The sequence below is a fragment of the Rattus norvegicus genome, chromosome 9, assembly GCF_021556685.1.
Source record: "Rattus norvegicus strain SHRSP/BbbUtx chromosome 9, alternate assembly SHRSP_T2T, whole genome shotgun sequence".
Classification (NCBI taxonomy): domain Eukaryota; kingdom Metazoa; phylum Chordata; class Mammalia; order Rodentia; family Muridae; genus Rattus; species Rattus norvegicus.
This window is the reverse complement of record NC_141542.1, coordinates 51916683-51931199: the sequence shown is the minus strand read 5'-3', so window position 1 is coordinate 51931199 and position 14517 is coordinate 51916683. Positions and strand designations below refer to the sequence as shown.

The 14517-nt window shown below is 47.9% G+C and overlaps 1 protein-coding gene and 1 pseudogene across 3 annotated transcripts; one reads left to right on the top strand and one right to left on the bottom strand.

Annotated features, from left to right (window-relative positions):
• Window positions 1–658: 658 nt before the first annotated feature.
• Window positions 659–13493, bottom strand: Cfc1 (cryptic, EGF-CFC family member 1). Of its 3 annotated transcripts, XM_087567243.1 has the most exons (10): window positions 13463–13493; window positions 12408–12448; window positions 11875–11909; window positions 10299–10488; window positions 7689–8119; window positions 7385–7434; window positions 7123–7290; window positions 6457–6571; window positions 6261–6370; window positions 659–966 (listed from the first exon to the last, which is right to left on the bottom strand). In XM_087567243.1, exons 5-10 carry the CDS (start codon window positions 7739–7741, stop codon window positions 857–859), a joined length of 606 nt encoding a protein of 201 aa, XP_087423369.1. In that variant the 5' UTR covers window positions 7742–8119; window positions 10299–10488; window positions 11875–11909; window positions 12408–12448; window positions 13463–13493; the 3' UTR covers window positions 659–856. The 3 variants fall into 3 exon arrangements, with proteins under 3 accessions (XP_087423369.1, XP_087423370.1, NP_001102774.2); XM_087567244.1 differs by lacking the exons at window positions 10299–10488; window positions 11875–11909; window positions 12408–12448; window positions 13463–13493 and adding an exon at window positions 9452–9630; NM_001109304.2 differs by lacking the exons at window positions 10299–10488; window positions 11875–11909; window positions 12408–12448; window positions 13463–13493 and having other exon boundaries at window positions 7689–8015.
• LOC148003678 (small nucleolar RNA SNORA51) lies at window positions 6124–6242 on the top strand (annotated as a pseudogene).
• Window positions 13494–14517: the final 1024 nt, after the last annotated feature.

The window sequence follows — 14517 nt, the reverse complement described above, 5'->3', positions numbered from 1 at the left end:
TTCAGTGCTCACATGCAGATTCCCAATCAGAGCATCAGAGTCACCCCCTACAGTAGCCTATAATATTTGGGGATGTTTGCGGGGTCCCACTGACCAACAACTCAAAAGATGTAACCTGTTCCTGGTCCTGAGGGTTTTATTATCATGTGATGTCTGGTTGGGGTATGCCCGCTCCATAACATGTTAAGTCCATTTAAACTCCTCATTTCATATATGCATATATTTTAAGAAGATGCTGTGATCCACCTCAAGCGGCCTCATTACTAACGAGGAGAAGGCAGCTGCCAGGATGCTCCCCCCAAGCCCCTCCTGTCTCCCTTCCAACCCCACACAGCATGTTTAAGAGTGTTGAGATTTGCCAAACCAGTGTTCAGGTCTCACAGTACCTCTCCCACAGGCTCAGAGGTCAGTGGAGACACTGACAGAGAACAGCAGGTGACCGGGAATCTCAGCAGTGAGGCATGAAAGTGAGGGTCCAGGCTGCTCAGACTGGCTGTTACCTGGGAGGGGCCACTTGTTTGGGGCCCTCCTTGAAGCCTATTCAGTACATACTCTGAAGCCTCCAGAAAGGGATTCTGAGTTGAACAGGCTGGGCTCTTGTATTCAGGTTTGCCTCCCCTGGAGACCGTGAAAAGAGGCTCAGCTAAGCAAGGAGGGCTCGCTGTTGAACGTCTTTATTGCACAGCACGAGGATCCAGCATATTTCAGCCATTCGGTCATTTACAGCATTCAACACTGAAGCAGATACCCACCACCCAGCTTTCCTGCAGGCGTGCTGTGGTGCCATGGGTAGTCAAGGGTGACACCTTGCAGGCTCAGGAGGAGATTCTGTCAGGGCAGTTCAGAGCCTCAGCCCTTACCAGCCACACACAACCTGCAGGAGGAGGCAGAGCACCAGCAGGAGGAGTCTCGGGATGCTGCATGCCCTTGATCCTCTGGCGCCTGAAGAGAGGAAGCTTTTCAGGTCTGGAAAAGAACACAGACAATATGTAAAGTGCATGGCTACAGGAACATAGATATGTCCGTACCCATTCTCACTAAAGCCCTCTCCTGCCTGGTACTCTAGGGATGTGTGTGTGTGTGTGTGTGTGTGTGTGTGTGTGTGTGTGTGTGTATATATTCTATTATGTATGAGTGTATATAATTTCTTTGAGGTAGGGTCACAGTAGTCATCCCTTAGCTAGCCTGGAACTCAGTACTCAGCACTTAGTACTAGCCTAGAGCTTAGTACTCAGACTAGGCTAGCTTCTGGCTCATAGAGGACCTCCTGCCTCTGCCCACCCCACCCCCCGAATGCTGGGACCAAAGGTGTTCACCACCAGGCCTGACCATTTTCAGGATGGCAGAGCTCTTGCTGAGTATGTGTTCAAAACAAACAAAGGAAAAGCTATTTTCCTCTGCAGCCAGAGACACCTAAATTCTCACAGAGCATTGAGAACTGAAGGGAAATGCCTCATTTGCTCTTACAAGCAAACAGCCCTTCAGCCTAACTCCTTTAGCTCCTGAGGAGAATGGGGACACCTCAGTGTCCCTCACTTGATCAAAGCAAACAGAACGATTTGCAGCCACTTGCTATACAGATGGCCGAACTTTCTGTACAGATTAGTTCTTTGTGTCTTTGTCTATATGCAGGTATGAGTACATGCATGTGGACAAGGTATCTGCATGCCTGTGGAGGTTAGAGGTCAACCTTGGTTGTCATGTTTCAGGCACCTTTCAGATCATTTATTTTTTAAAGACATTGTCTCTCACTTGGACCTAGCGCTCACAGATTAAGGTAAAGTGGCTGGCCAGAGACTGCTTCACAATAAAATAAAATAAACCATAAACAAACAAAGGTCCTCACAAACGAGCAATAAATGTTGATGCTGGGTGTGGTGGTACACTTCATCAATCCCAGCTCTCGGGATGTAAAGGCAGGTGGGTTCCAGACTGGCCAGAGAGATATACAGTGATAGCCTGTGTGCCTCAAAAAGAGGAGGAGCAGTCGGGGAGGGGAGAGGAGGAGGGAGAAGAGCAATTGATGAAGATCCCTCCTGACAGAGATCCTGGCCATGCACAGGTAATTGAACACGGCATCAGGTGAGGACAAGGTCTATCACACCTTTCCAGGAGAATGGAGGCCACCGTGGAGACTCAGGCCCCTTGGGCAGTTGGTCCTTACACACAAACTACACGTTCAAGTAAATAGTTTCATCAGGTTCTGTAAAGTAAGCAGCCTGGGGTCTCAAACTTGACCCGTGACCACTGTGGGGTGTGCTTCCCAAGTGATTCCTTGAGATTAGAAAGAAAAAAATCAGAATGTCCACTGTAGACTTAGATAAAAACTGAAACTTAAAAAAAAAAACTACATTTCTTATTCTGTGAATCCCCACAATTCTTTGTCACACTAGGGAAGAAAAAAAAAACTGTTATTTGTGGATGACTTGATACTGGTGCCTGAGACCTTATATATTCACCATAAGGTCTTCTAGGGAGGCTGGAGAGATGGCTCAATGGTTAAGAGCACTGACTGTTCTGCCAGAGGTCCTGGGTTCAATTCCCAGCAACCACATGGTAGCTCACAACCATCTGTGAATCCGATGCCCTCTTCTGGTGTGTCTGAAGATAGCTACAGTGTACTCACATACATTAAATACATTAAATAAATAAGTCTTTAAAAAGCAAAGAGGCCTTCTAGATTTTTTGACAGCTAGAGGCCTTTGTCACACCCATTACTTTTGCGCATCTGTGAGAAGGAAAGAACTGAAGCCAAGTTTGAGCACTCCCTGCCTGTCAGTATGTCTCTATGCTGCACAGACTACAGGACCAGATTCTCATTTCCTCTTGGAGGTTTTAGGGTCTCTGTGATGAGGGAAACACCACATCTGGTGTGAGATCCAGACCAGTGCTTCTGAGATCTCCAATCTGCAGCCCCTGCTGGAAGTGCCACTGAGTGGCCCCCTTCTGTACAGACACCACAAGAGCCATGCCCACCAAAAGGACACACACACACACACAGAGCATGCCTAGGATGGTTGAACACAACCCTGGGTATACACCACAAGCAGGTACTCCTAGGGCCAGGGGCTGGGTCTACTCACAGTTTTTTGTTCGTTTATTAGTTGGTTGGTGGTTGGGTTTTTTTTTTTTTTTAAGTTTATTTATTTCATATATGTGAGTACACTGTAGCTGTCTTCAGACACACCAGAAGAGGGCATCGGATCCCATTACAGATGGTTGTGAGTCACCATGTGGTTGCTGAACTCAGGACCTCTGGAAGAGCAGTCAGTGCTCTTAACCGCTGAGCCATCTCTCCAGCCTGGTTGGTTTGGTTTTTTTATTGTTGCCACATATGCCATTTAAAGGGGAAACTGAGGCCTAGGAGGTGGCTTGGTGGTCAAGAGTGCTCTTGCCGGGGCTGGAGAGATGGCTCAGTGGTTAAGAGCACTGTCTGCTCTTCCAGAGGTCCTGAGTTCAATTCCCAGCAACCAACCACATGGTGGCTCACAACCATCTATAATCAGGTCTGGTGCCCTCTTCTGGCCTGAAGGTGCATTACATGCAGGCAGAAAGCTGTATGATGTATACATGGTAAGTATAGGAGAGGATCAGAGTTCTGTTCCCAGCACATGTCTGGTGACCTGTAGCTTGAGTTCCTCAGGCCCTCTTCTGGCCTTCCTGAACATCTACACATATATGTTGTGCACGCACACACATTCATGTCTACATAAATAACAAAATAAATATAAAGAGAACTGAAATCATAGTGGTTTGACCTGGGTCTATCTCATGTTTAGATTAACACGCCAGCATTTCCCAGAGCTCCCATGTTTGTTAGTAGAGGCTAAACCAGGGTTTTGAACATTCTAACTGCTATGCCACCCACCACACAACACAATAGTCAATTGACTTTTTTTTTTCCCCTTGCATCTCTGATGATGGGACTCAGGGCCTGGCACATGCTAACGGAGGACTATGGTGTTGAATCCCACGCCAGCCCTTCATTCACTGTTGTTTGTTCATGAACATTGATTCATCGTCCTTCAGGGCTGCTCTGATGGGGAGAGCTTTGGCTGTGTCTAACCTGAGCTAGGTGGGAGCTTCCCATTCTTTCAGATGGAGGACACAGACAGAGCAAAGGCTCTTTAGCCTGAGGGAAATGCCTCCATGAGATCCAACACAGCACCACGGTGCCCCAAGATATCTGCTAGATACCTTGGCAGAAACACATCCCAACTCATCACAACACAGCCGTAAGGCATTTTCTCAATTAGTGATCCACGGGGGAGGGCCCAACCCACTGTAGGTGGTGCCATCCCTGAGCTGGTGGTCCTGGGTTCTATAAGAGAGCAGGCTGAGCAAGCCAGGGGAAGCAAGCCAGTAAGTAACATCCCTCCATGGCCTCTGCATTGGCTCCTGCCTTCAAGTTTCTTCCCTCTGTGAGTTCCTGTGCTAACTTTCTTTGGTGATGAACAATGATGTGGAAGTGTAAGCTGAATAAACCCTCTCCTCCCTAACTTGCTTCTTGGTTGTGAAGTTTTGTGCAGAAACACAGACCCTGACTAAGACAGTTTCCATGGGATTGGATGTTAAAACACAGCCACTTCTCAACATTCTAAATAAGACTGTCACAAATGAAGATACTCGTTCATATTGAGAGTAACTCTCACAATGAAGGCTCATGGGTGACGCGGTGGTCTGTTTGATACCAGTGGGAGTTTTTATCTCTGGGTTTCCTTCTCCCCAACAGAGAGGCAACAGATGCTCTTCCTAAACTGTGGTGGAATCCAATGATGTCAGTGGGCGGGGCACACTGGTTAAGAATACAGTCGGCACAACTTCAGGGGTGACCATCCCTTACCCATGAGCATCAGCTGGAAAGCTTGAACAGGGTACTCCCCATTGCTGACGTCAGCCTTTGAGATGGGCCCTGCAACGCCGCCAGTCGATCAAAGGCACAAGGTTGTTAACTGCACTTTCTGTGCCTGGCCAGCTACCCTGGAGGAGGATCTGGATATTTTGTCCAGCTTGGATGGATGGAAGCATATATTCAGAAGCCTGTGCCGCTGACCATGGCAGATAGAGAGGAGGCTTGGTCCTGGACGTTTCCAAGGACGGGAAACAGTAATTGGCTATCCTGACTCTCAGATGCTGCTCTGCAGACCTTGCATGGGAAAATTGCTAAAGTCCACAAAGAGCCCTTTCCCATAATTCCCAGGGAAGAAGCTCTGGTAAGAATTGAGTTCACCTGCAAGGTCACTAGCCTGTAAATTTACCCTGATTCCCAAACTTCGTGTCCTCCAACCTCTGGGGCCCAGGGCTAGCAAATCAAGAGACATAAACTCAACAAAAGGAGATTGCTTGGGAGAGAAAGGGCTTTGCATGATTGGTGAACAGAGAAATGCATTGGGAATGTGGAAGGCTAGGCCTGGAGACATTGCTGGTGCCCCACAGGAAGGGAAGGGAGATTCAGAAGGAAGCTGCCATTGAATGTCCTCCTCCACTAATGTCTTGACCCAGGGCTGTGACCTGAGGGTGGGGCTAGGCAGCGGAGCTGAGAATCTTCCCTGCTCTGGCTCTGCCCTTCCTAGACTGCCACGGGAGAAGGAAAGGATGAAAATGTCACTGTCACACCCACCGGAGTGCCTGAGAAAGAGCAGGAAAGGAACTCCGGGTTTCATGTCACACAATGCACAGCCAAATTACCCAGAGGTGAGAAAGGCAGAGACAGCACGGGGCTGAAGGGTGAACATTCCGCGACTGTGCCTACCACTGGGGAATCCACGCCAGCTTCTGTTAAGATGAGGAAGGCTGTAGCCGAAGACATCAGGTTGGAATGTGGCAGCCCCCCCTTCTTTGTCAGCACTGTCCCCATGTACCCAGTGTTCGGAGATCACTAGCGATCTGCTCTGCTAGCTTGGCTCCCAGGTTAAGCCTGCTGGGCACCGTACATCCAGCGATGACCATAAATTCCCCGCGGATTCACAGGGATCGGAACGTCATTGGGCTATACATGGATCTAATCTAATTTGATCATTTTTATGTCTCCTGGCACAAGCTGATGTTCTATGGACTGGTGTGCCAAGCACTAACAACAAAGACACAAGTGTATACGTGTGTGAGGTAAAAGTGTATTGTTGGGGCCTCCTTGTGCTTGCCACAGGCTGTGTTCCTACCCTGACTGTATAGAAAGAAGAGGCAGAATAAACCTACAGCCTAGGCCACTGTGCCTGGTCTGTAGGGTGAATAGGGAGACGGGGCGGGAAGGACGCTCTTACCACAGTGGCTGAATGTTTGGCGTGGGAGGCAGTAAAGGGCTGAGAAGATGCACCTGCATAGGCGGCAGCTGTGCAGGGTCCAAGCTCCGTGCCCCAGTGCGCCACAGTCTCTGCAGGGGCCAGAACAGGTCAGTGTTGTCAGTTTGCCCCTCCCTCCCAAGCCAGTCCCCGCCCAGCCTACTTTTACCCCACCCACCTGTGTCTCTGGTCGTGCTCGCAGTAGCGACCTGTGAAGTGCGCGGGGCACACGCAGAAACTGCCCAGAACGCAGGTGCCTCCATTGTGGCAACAGCGGGATCCAGGGACCGCACCTGCAGGATGACCCGGGTCAGCAGCTGTGTTAGCCTCCGGTGGCGCTTGGCAAGTCCCCTCCCGCAGAGGGGCAGGGCTTGGGAGGGGACCGTGCCTGCTGAGTGTTTGCTAGGTAAACCCCACTCTTCAGTTGATGAAAGCTAGAAAACAAGGTAGCAGGAATGTGGGCGGGGTCCCGGCGGGGACAGCCCTTGATACCCTCCAAGTTGCTTCTCTCCCTCTCTCTTCCACTGTTAAAGTCAGCATGTGACTTTGTGGACAGTGATTAACCACAGGCCTCCCAGGCAGGACCACCCAAGGGTGTGATGTCGCTAGCCGGGCCTAGAGCCACTGAGTTTGCTGGAGTTGCCCGAAAGCTAGGCGGCAGCATTTATCTTATTTACAGAGCAAAAGTTGCTGGGTTTACCCATGAAAAAGGGAATGAGACTTCAGAGTAAACTTCCTTCTTTTTTTAACTTGAGGTGAAAAGACGCCCCTGTCCGTGTCTCCCTTCCAGCCCGGGTGCTCGGGATCCACTGCCGAGGATGCGTAGCGTAGAGCTAAGACTTACTCTCCTCCAAAGTGTTGGAACCAGAAAGGGCCTCCGACGGGTGCGCTCCCTCCTGGCTGTCATTCTTTCTACTGGAACTACTCAGGGTTCCATCCAGTGTCGTCCCTGGGAGCTTTGGAGACAGGAGATAGCTAATTTCTCTGGCACCATCTCCTTCTCTCTGATAGCCTTTAAAGAACGACAAAGAGACAGAGATTTTACTATTTATAACTGAAACTGGGGGGGGGGGTGCGGGGATGGGGGGAAGGGGGTATTAACTTACTGTTTCCCGGACGGATGAGCTGCAACGCCACAGTCATCAAGAACAGAGGCCTAGAATATTTAAAGGAAGTCGTTGACGTTTCTAGTCCACAACCAGTCTAAGACAATTCCACACGTCAGTCATAATGTAAAATGTATAGGACATTTATAACTCAATAAAAATCACAAGCATCCGTAATCATTGTACCCCTTGTAAATTTTAAGGGTACCATCACAGTTTAGAAAGGTCATGAGACAGAAGATGGCCGGAGGATTTCAACCCTCCTAGCCTGGCTTTCTAATACCTGGCTGACTTCTGTCCTTACCTAGCTCCATTCGTTTTCAAACCGACACCCTGGGTTGCCGAGTTCCCTCTCATCCGTGCTTGAGGACCGATGGCCACGGAAGTTGAAACTCAAATGTTCTAGCCCTGGAGGAGTCCTTTGCTTCAGGTCTTGGAGTCACTATAGCGGGTTACAGAATGCACAAGCTTGCAAGATGGGGATGTCTCTGCCCTCTGCCTGGGCCAGAAGATGGCGGGGCTGAAGGAAGATCTGGGAGTCCAGGTGCTGGAGCCCCCTCAGGTCAGGACTGCTGAGCCACCAGGCTTGGAGTGCTGACTCCACGCAGTCCTGGATGCAGAGGGGGTGGAGATGGGCTGCCTGGCTCCCCAGTGCTGTTTACAGTGTTGGTGACAGCAGGGTGGCTGATCCCTGAAGTAAACCATTAGGGACTGAGACAAGCCTCCTCACCCACCCTAGAAAACAAACAAGAAATTGAAAAGGTTGAAATCTCAGCAGGAACCAAAATTTCTTTCTTGCTTTGGCAAGAGATAGGAGTGGAGATTCCCTACTGTATAGTTCTTGGGCTGGGAGGTAGAAAGGGTTCGGCTGGAGAGCGGTCTGGTCGATGGGACACAGCAGCTGAGGACTGCTTCTAAATGTCCTGCATGCTGACCGGGAAGGCAAGGGGGGGACCCTGCAGGCTCTGTGTCCTGGGGCGCTTCTCTGCTCCCACACATGGTGTTTCTGCCCTCTGCTGTGCACAGCACTCTCTGGGGAGACATATGCTTCCCTGATGTCACAGGTGAGGAAGCTGAACCTTGAGTGGGTAAGCCCTTTGGCAAGTAGATCATTGAGAAAAAGATTATGCAGACTGTATGCTGAGCCCGCAGCTCATCTGTGCACAGTCCCTTTTGCCTGAGCTGAGATGCTGCAGCCTGAATCACTGGAGTGGGTGCCCTGGGGCTTCTGCTCCTCAGATATTCTATCTGCTGAGATAGGACCGAGCCCTATCATTATCATAAAGGAGGACACTTGGCAACAGGTGTGGTAAGATCTTCTGTGACTTTATGTAGAAACTCAGTTCTAAAAAATCTTGTTTCCTCTGAAGTTGAAATGTTTGGCATTAACTTGATTTATTTTTTTCCTTTAAATACAAGCTTCATCAAAGAGGCTGTTAAATCAGAAGAAATTGGTGAGTTTCCTCAGCCTGTGACCTCCCAATGAAAGAAAGGGTTCTGTGAGCTTCCAGGACGAGAAAGGAACTGGCAAACACAGTGGACAAAACAGAGGACTCTAGGCTCCACCCTACAGTTACCTAGCAACATCCTGGTACTACTAGCCTAGCTCACTGTGTAAAACAACTCTCTCTCTCTCTCTTTCTCTCTCTCTCTCTCTCTCTCTCTCTCTCTCTCTCTCTCTCTCTCTCTGTGTGTGTGTGTGTCTGTCTGTCTGTCTGTCTGTCTTTCTTTCTTCCTCTCCATCTCCTTCTCCCTCCCTCCCCATTTTATCTCTGTCCATCTTCTCTCTCCCCACATTACCAGCTGGCCTCTTCCCTTCTCTCTCCCTCCCCTTTCTCAGCCTCTACTCCCTTCCCCAGACCCCCTTCCCAGGTCCCAAATAAACTTCCTTTTATACTAGGCCTGTCCTATGGCTGATACCCCAGGGGAATGCTCTGCATGGGCCCACTAAGGCCCCTCCTCCTGCTGCATCATACCCCGTTTTATAAAACATATCAACTAGTAAATCACTCAGTTCAATCACATGTACAAAACGAACACATTTTATAACTTGAAATCAGTGCATACTTTTATATGAGCTGAGCGACTGTAATTTTTAAAGTATAGGACTAGAGAGACGGTTCAGCAGCCAGGACCACTTGTTGCCCTTGCAGACGACCTGGGTTCCATTCCCAGCCCCCACGTGGTGATTCATAACTATCGATAACTCCACAGGATCCAAAGCCTTCTGCTGATGTCCCCAGGCACTAGAAATGCACACAGTGCACAGAAAAGCAGGCAAGCAAAATATGCATACTCCTAAGGTAAACCTGAAGCAGTCACTCTGCAGCTAACTGGGTGATCGCATTTCTTTACATGCACAGGTTTTAGGATGATGATGGTACAGAAAGCTATGAGAAATTCTTGATAATACTCAAGTTTAAAAAAGCTATCTCAAACCTAACCTTGCCTCCACACGATTTCCTTTACTAAAATTTTCATGGTGTCCATTTGAAAGCATACCCAAGAGCTGGGATATTTATCCAGTAAATTCAGACTCCTTATGTAAGTGCGAACCCGGCCAATCCCAGTTCCCCCTGGGCTGAATTGTCACTGAGTCAGGAAAAGCAGTTCCCAGACACCTTGGCCCCCACAGGTCTGATTTGCTGTGGTTCACCTGTGGCCTGTTTGCTTGCTAGGCAGGAGCTAAACCTCCTGAGACACATGGCCACTGCCTGATGAGGTTTGGGAATTCTACACTTTATGGTTGGAAACTGCACATGAAGGGAAAGAAAGGGCTTGCCTGCCAGACAGGAGAGAGACAAGCAGCAGCAGGGGATGCCCCTACCTCTGCTGTTTGCTTAAGGTCCAGGCGCCTGAGGAGCCTCAGAGAGAGGCCCTGGGTGTCAGAACTGTTGTTGATAAACCTTCTCACCTCACTGTTACTTGCTCTGCAGCAGGCCTTTGTGGTCCAGGCTGAGCCATTTACTCCCCATCAAAGGAAGAGCTTGGCATGTCACCCCAGACAGAGCTGCTGCATATCTGCCACCAAGGAGACCCAGCAGGAAGGGCTTGCCTGGCAGAGGCTGAGTGGGGCAGGGGGAGAGGATTCTCTCTTGTTATCTCTGTAAGAGATAAGACTGGAGTCACTGATCCTGCCTCCTGGGGGTCATCCCTAACTCACAGTGTGTGGGAACCAGGACCTCCCTGGCCCAGGACAGGACTGCATGCTGTCTGTCCCCTGTCCTCCTCTGGGACAAGCTATCACAGAGGAAATGACCTGATACAGATAGGTGTGGGGATTCTCTGAGCAAGGCTGAGAGCTTTCTGGGGTCAGAGGGGAGGCAGATGTGGCTCATCCCAACTCCTGGGTGCTTGGCTGAGGCACTTTCTGTCTGTCTGGCCTTTTCTCTCCTGGGTACATCATGGAGTGAAGCCATACTGTGCTTGTCCTCTGGGCCCTGGTAGCACAGGCACAAGACCAACAAGGGGCTAATGAGACCTCATGAAACTAGAAAGATTCTGAGAGGTTATTTCTCTGCCACGGGTGAAATGAGCCCATTTAAACCAGGTTAGATTAGATTAAAGGTAGGTTTATTGGGCAGCTGCTCTCAGGGTGAGTTTACTAACCCCAAGGACTGAGACTAGTCAGGGGAGGCCATGGATGTGTGATGGGGAAAAGGAGAAAGAAAGAAAATGCTCATTCTCAGAGAAGAGAACAAGAGATTAAAACAGTCTGGATTATTTGGAGGAAGAACCTCTGAGGGAAGGGCAGCCCAGCCCCTGATCTGGAAATTTCAGGGTTGGGGTCAGGGTGTGCCAGAGAGGGAGTGAGGGATGCTGGGAGAACCTGGATCCTGGGTCTGCTTTTTGTAAAATAGGCACCTCAGGGAGTTGGGGATTTAGCTCAGTGGTAGAGCGCTTGCCTAGCAAGCGCAAGGCCCTGGGTTCGGTCCCCAGCTCCGAAAAAAGTAAAAAAGAAAAAAGAAAAAAGAAAAAAGAAAAAAAAATATGCACCTCAGTCCCTTGTCCTGGTCTGGAAATCAAACTGCTTCTTATAGCAAAGGACGTCATTGCTTGAGTGCAGCCTCCTGAATGGGCGGAAGTTTATCTATGGAAGCTATACATCTGAGAAAGCCTTTGTGTCCAGAACATAGAACTCAGAAAACCAAACATCAAGAAAACAAACCAACCAGTTAAAAACCGGGGCACGGAACTAAACAAAAAGTTAAGAAGAAATAAAATTAGCTAAGCAATCTTTTAAATAAATGTTTAATATCCTTAGCTATCAGTGACATGTGAATTAACGCTACTTTGAGATGTCATCCTACCACAATCAGAGTAGCAAAAATCAGTAAAACAAGTGACAAAGCTGACATGTGCATCTGGAACGCAAACTGGGGGAGCCACTATACAAATCCCCATGGCAGTCCCTTAAACACCACGACTGGCTGCTTTATACCACCCCTGAGTATATTTCCGAAGGACTCTAAATCCTACTACAGAAATACCTGGTAATCCATGTCCGCTGTCCTCTGTTCACAAACTGCAAGAAATAGATAACTGGGTAATAGAAAACTGGGAAAATGAAACCGTGGATTTCACAGGTACAAGGAAGGAACTCAAAGTGATCATTTGGAATACAGGAACCCAGATCCAGAAAAGCAAATGCCCCATGTTCTTCCTAATATTTGGATCTAGCTTTAAATATTTAGATGTGTGTGTGTGTGCACATGCTTGTGTGTGCACACATTTAAATTGAAGTGTCCAGAGAGGGTAGATTTCAAGGAAAGGGAAGTGGAACAAATGTGGTAGGAAGAGGCACGAGAAATGATGGAACAGGACAGCAGGAAGGGTTAAATGGGGTGGAGGCAACAGGAGAGGGGAATAATGGGAATAAATGATATTAAAATAAATAATACTAAAAATGAGGGAACGTGGGAATAAGTAATACTAAAAACTTCTGCAAATTCCATGTGGAAAACTACTATTATAGAAGTTCCTAAAATAGATACACATATAAGAGGGGTTTAAATGAAGTTACCTGATAATTCTGGGTACAATGGCTCTCCCAGACACCACATGCTATCAAATAAAAAGCCCAATAGTACGAGTTAACTTTTCTCAAGCTGTTGATCAGTGGGATCGCATGGACACACACACACACACACACACACACACACACACACACACACAGACTCTCTCACACTACAGTCTATTTCCAGAGTTCTTGGACACTTTCCAGACCTTGATCAGAAATCATCATGGAAGACAGGAAGCAGACGTCTGTAGCAAAATCGTGTTTCCAAGCCATGACACCTCAGTTGAGACATGAACTCAGCAAGCGGGACGTCGTGAATGAGACTTGCACAGGACTAAGCAAGCCAAATTCACAGCATAAATGGGGTGGGGAGCACATGAAGTTCCATTCCTCTCTCAGGGGTTTGATCAATGGCTTCTGGAGAGCTAGAGCTAGTTTTCTTCGATGATTAGGTCCCTGCTCCAGTAGTCAGTCCCTGGACACCCATGCACACACAGGCAGCACTAAATACATTCAGTGGGTATTAAAAAAAAAAATTTAAGAGTGCACATGAAGTTGGGAGGGGAAAGGCATGAAGTGGGAAGGACTCAGAGGGGAGGGATGAGAACAGGAGCCTGTGGAGGACATTTTATTCCTAACCACACAGGGTCTTCCTTTACTAATTGAGCTAATTTGAATCACTGAAATCTGTTTGACAAGAAATCTCGGTTGCAATTTGCATAAGGATGAGAAAATTAAGCACCATCCCAGTATCCCCTGAAGGGAAATTCATCTTGTCAACTTACGATTTATGTAAGAATGCACTGTGTGTGGCTATATAATTGTTTTTCTGTGTTGTTATGTGTCTAAAAGAGAAGGGGGCAGAGTTAGGCAACCATCCTGGAAGTCCTAAAGCTAACTGAGGAGCAAACTGGTAGCTAATCATTTTCCATTGTCTAACTTCCTGCATGCTAAAATCGCTGTTTATGCTCAAGTGGAGAGGGTTTAATGAGAGAACGAGACATGGGAGAGGGATGAGAGAGAGAAGAAAAAGGAGAGAGAGGTTAGAAAATGTCTACCTTTTATTTGGAATATGACATAACTGCTCCCAGGTGAACGTGGGAACTAAGCCAAAGGTATGCTGGGAATGTCGCCATGGCAACAGTGACCAGGCAGTGTCACTGCTGGGGGCAAAAGCAATTCCTGATACCAACAGTTAATATTAAAAGTTAATACAGGTGGGGTTGGGGATTTAGCTCAGTGGTAGAGCGCTTGCCTAGGAAGCGCAAGGCCCTGGGTTCGGTCCCCAGCTCCGGAAAAAAAAAAAAAAAAAAAAAAGTTAATACAGGGGTTGGGGATTTAGCTCAGTGGTAGAGCGCTTGCTTAGGAAGCACAAGGCCCTGGGTTCGGTCCCCAGCTCCGAAAAAAAAGAACCAAAAAAAAAAAAAAAAAAAGTTAATACAGTAGAATCTTCCTAAAATACATACACACACATATATACTTCATGTGCATGTATACATACACAAATACATGTAAATCATACACATATACACAGACTCATATACATCATATATACATATATATCATATACACAGACAGATACATATACATCATACATGTACACATATATATCATGTACATATACACATACATATGTACATCATATACACATGCAGACACAGATACATATACATCATATACATATACACATACACATATACGAAGGTGATCTAAAGGAAATCCCCAAATGATGGGGGAGACAAGACCCGCTGGATGACTCCAGCACCAGGATTAGGTTATATTTAATTGAGTTGTTGGCCCAAAAGGTCCATGGGGACCCCAAACATCCCAGGCTGCTCCCTAGACTGAGGTCTGTTCTCCACAAGGCCTCACTGATGAAGACAGCATCTACACAACTCATTGAACATGAAGATATTGTGCTGGCCTTCATAGAGCCTTCACCCCTACATGCTAGCACCTTTAGTACAGGAAAGCGCTCTGCGTGCTACCAAAAGAGAAATATCAACTGCCACCCAGCCACGCACCCTGTGATCAACAATGGCGGCCTGCCTACAAGGTATGCTAGTGTAATCGTGGTGCAAGCTCGTGGGAGTGACCCACTGTGTAAGTCACT

What these genes read in the sequence shown, in the direction of transcription:
- Cfc1 (XM_087567243.1), bottom strand. Translation starts at nt 7,741, where the DNA reads ATGAGAGGGAACTCGGCAACCCAGGGTGTCGGTTTGAAAACGAATGGA. An exon ending in GCTCATCCGTCCGGGAAACA is followed by an intron (nt 7,291 to 7,384) that starts GTAAGTTAATAC and finishes CGTTCTTTAAAG; the next exon opens with GCTATCAGAGAGAAGGAGAT. An exon ending in CCAAACATTCAGCCACTGTG is followed by an intron (nt 967 to 6,260) that starts GTAAGAGCGTCC and finishes GTTCTTTTCCAG; the next exon opens with ACCTGAAAAGCTTCCTCTCT.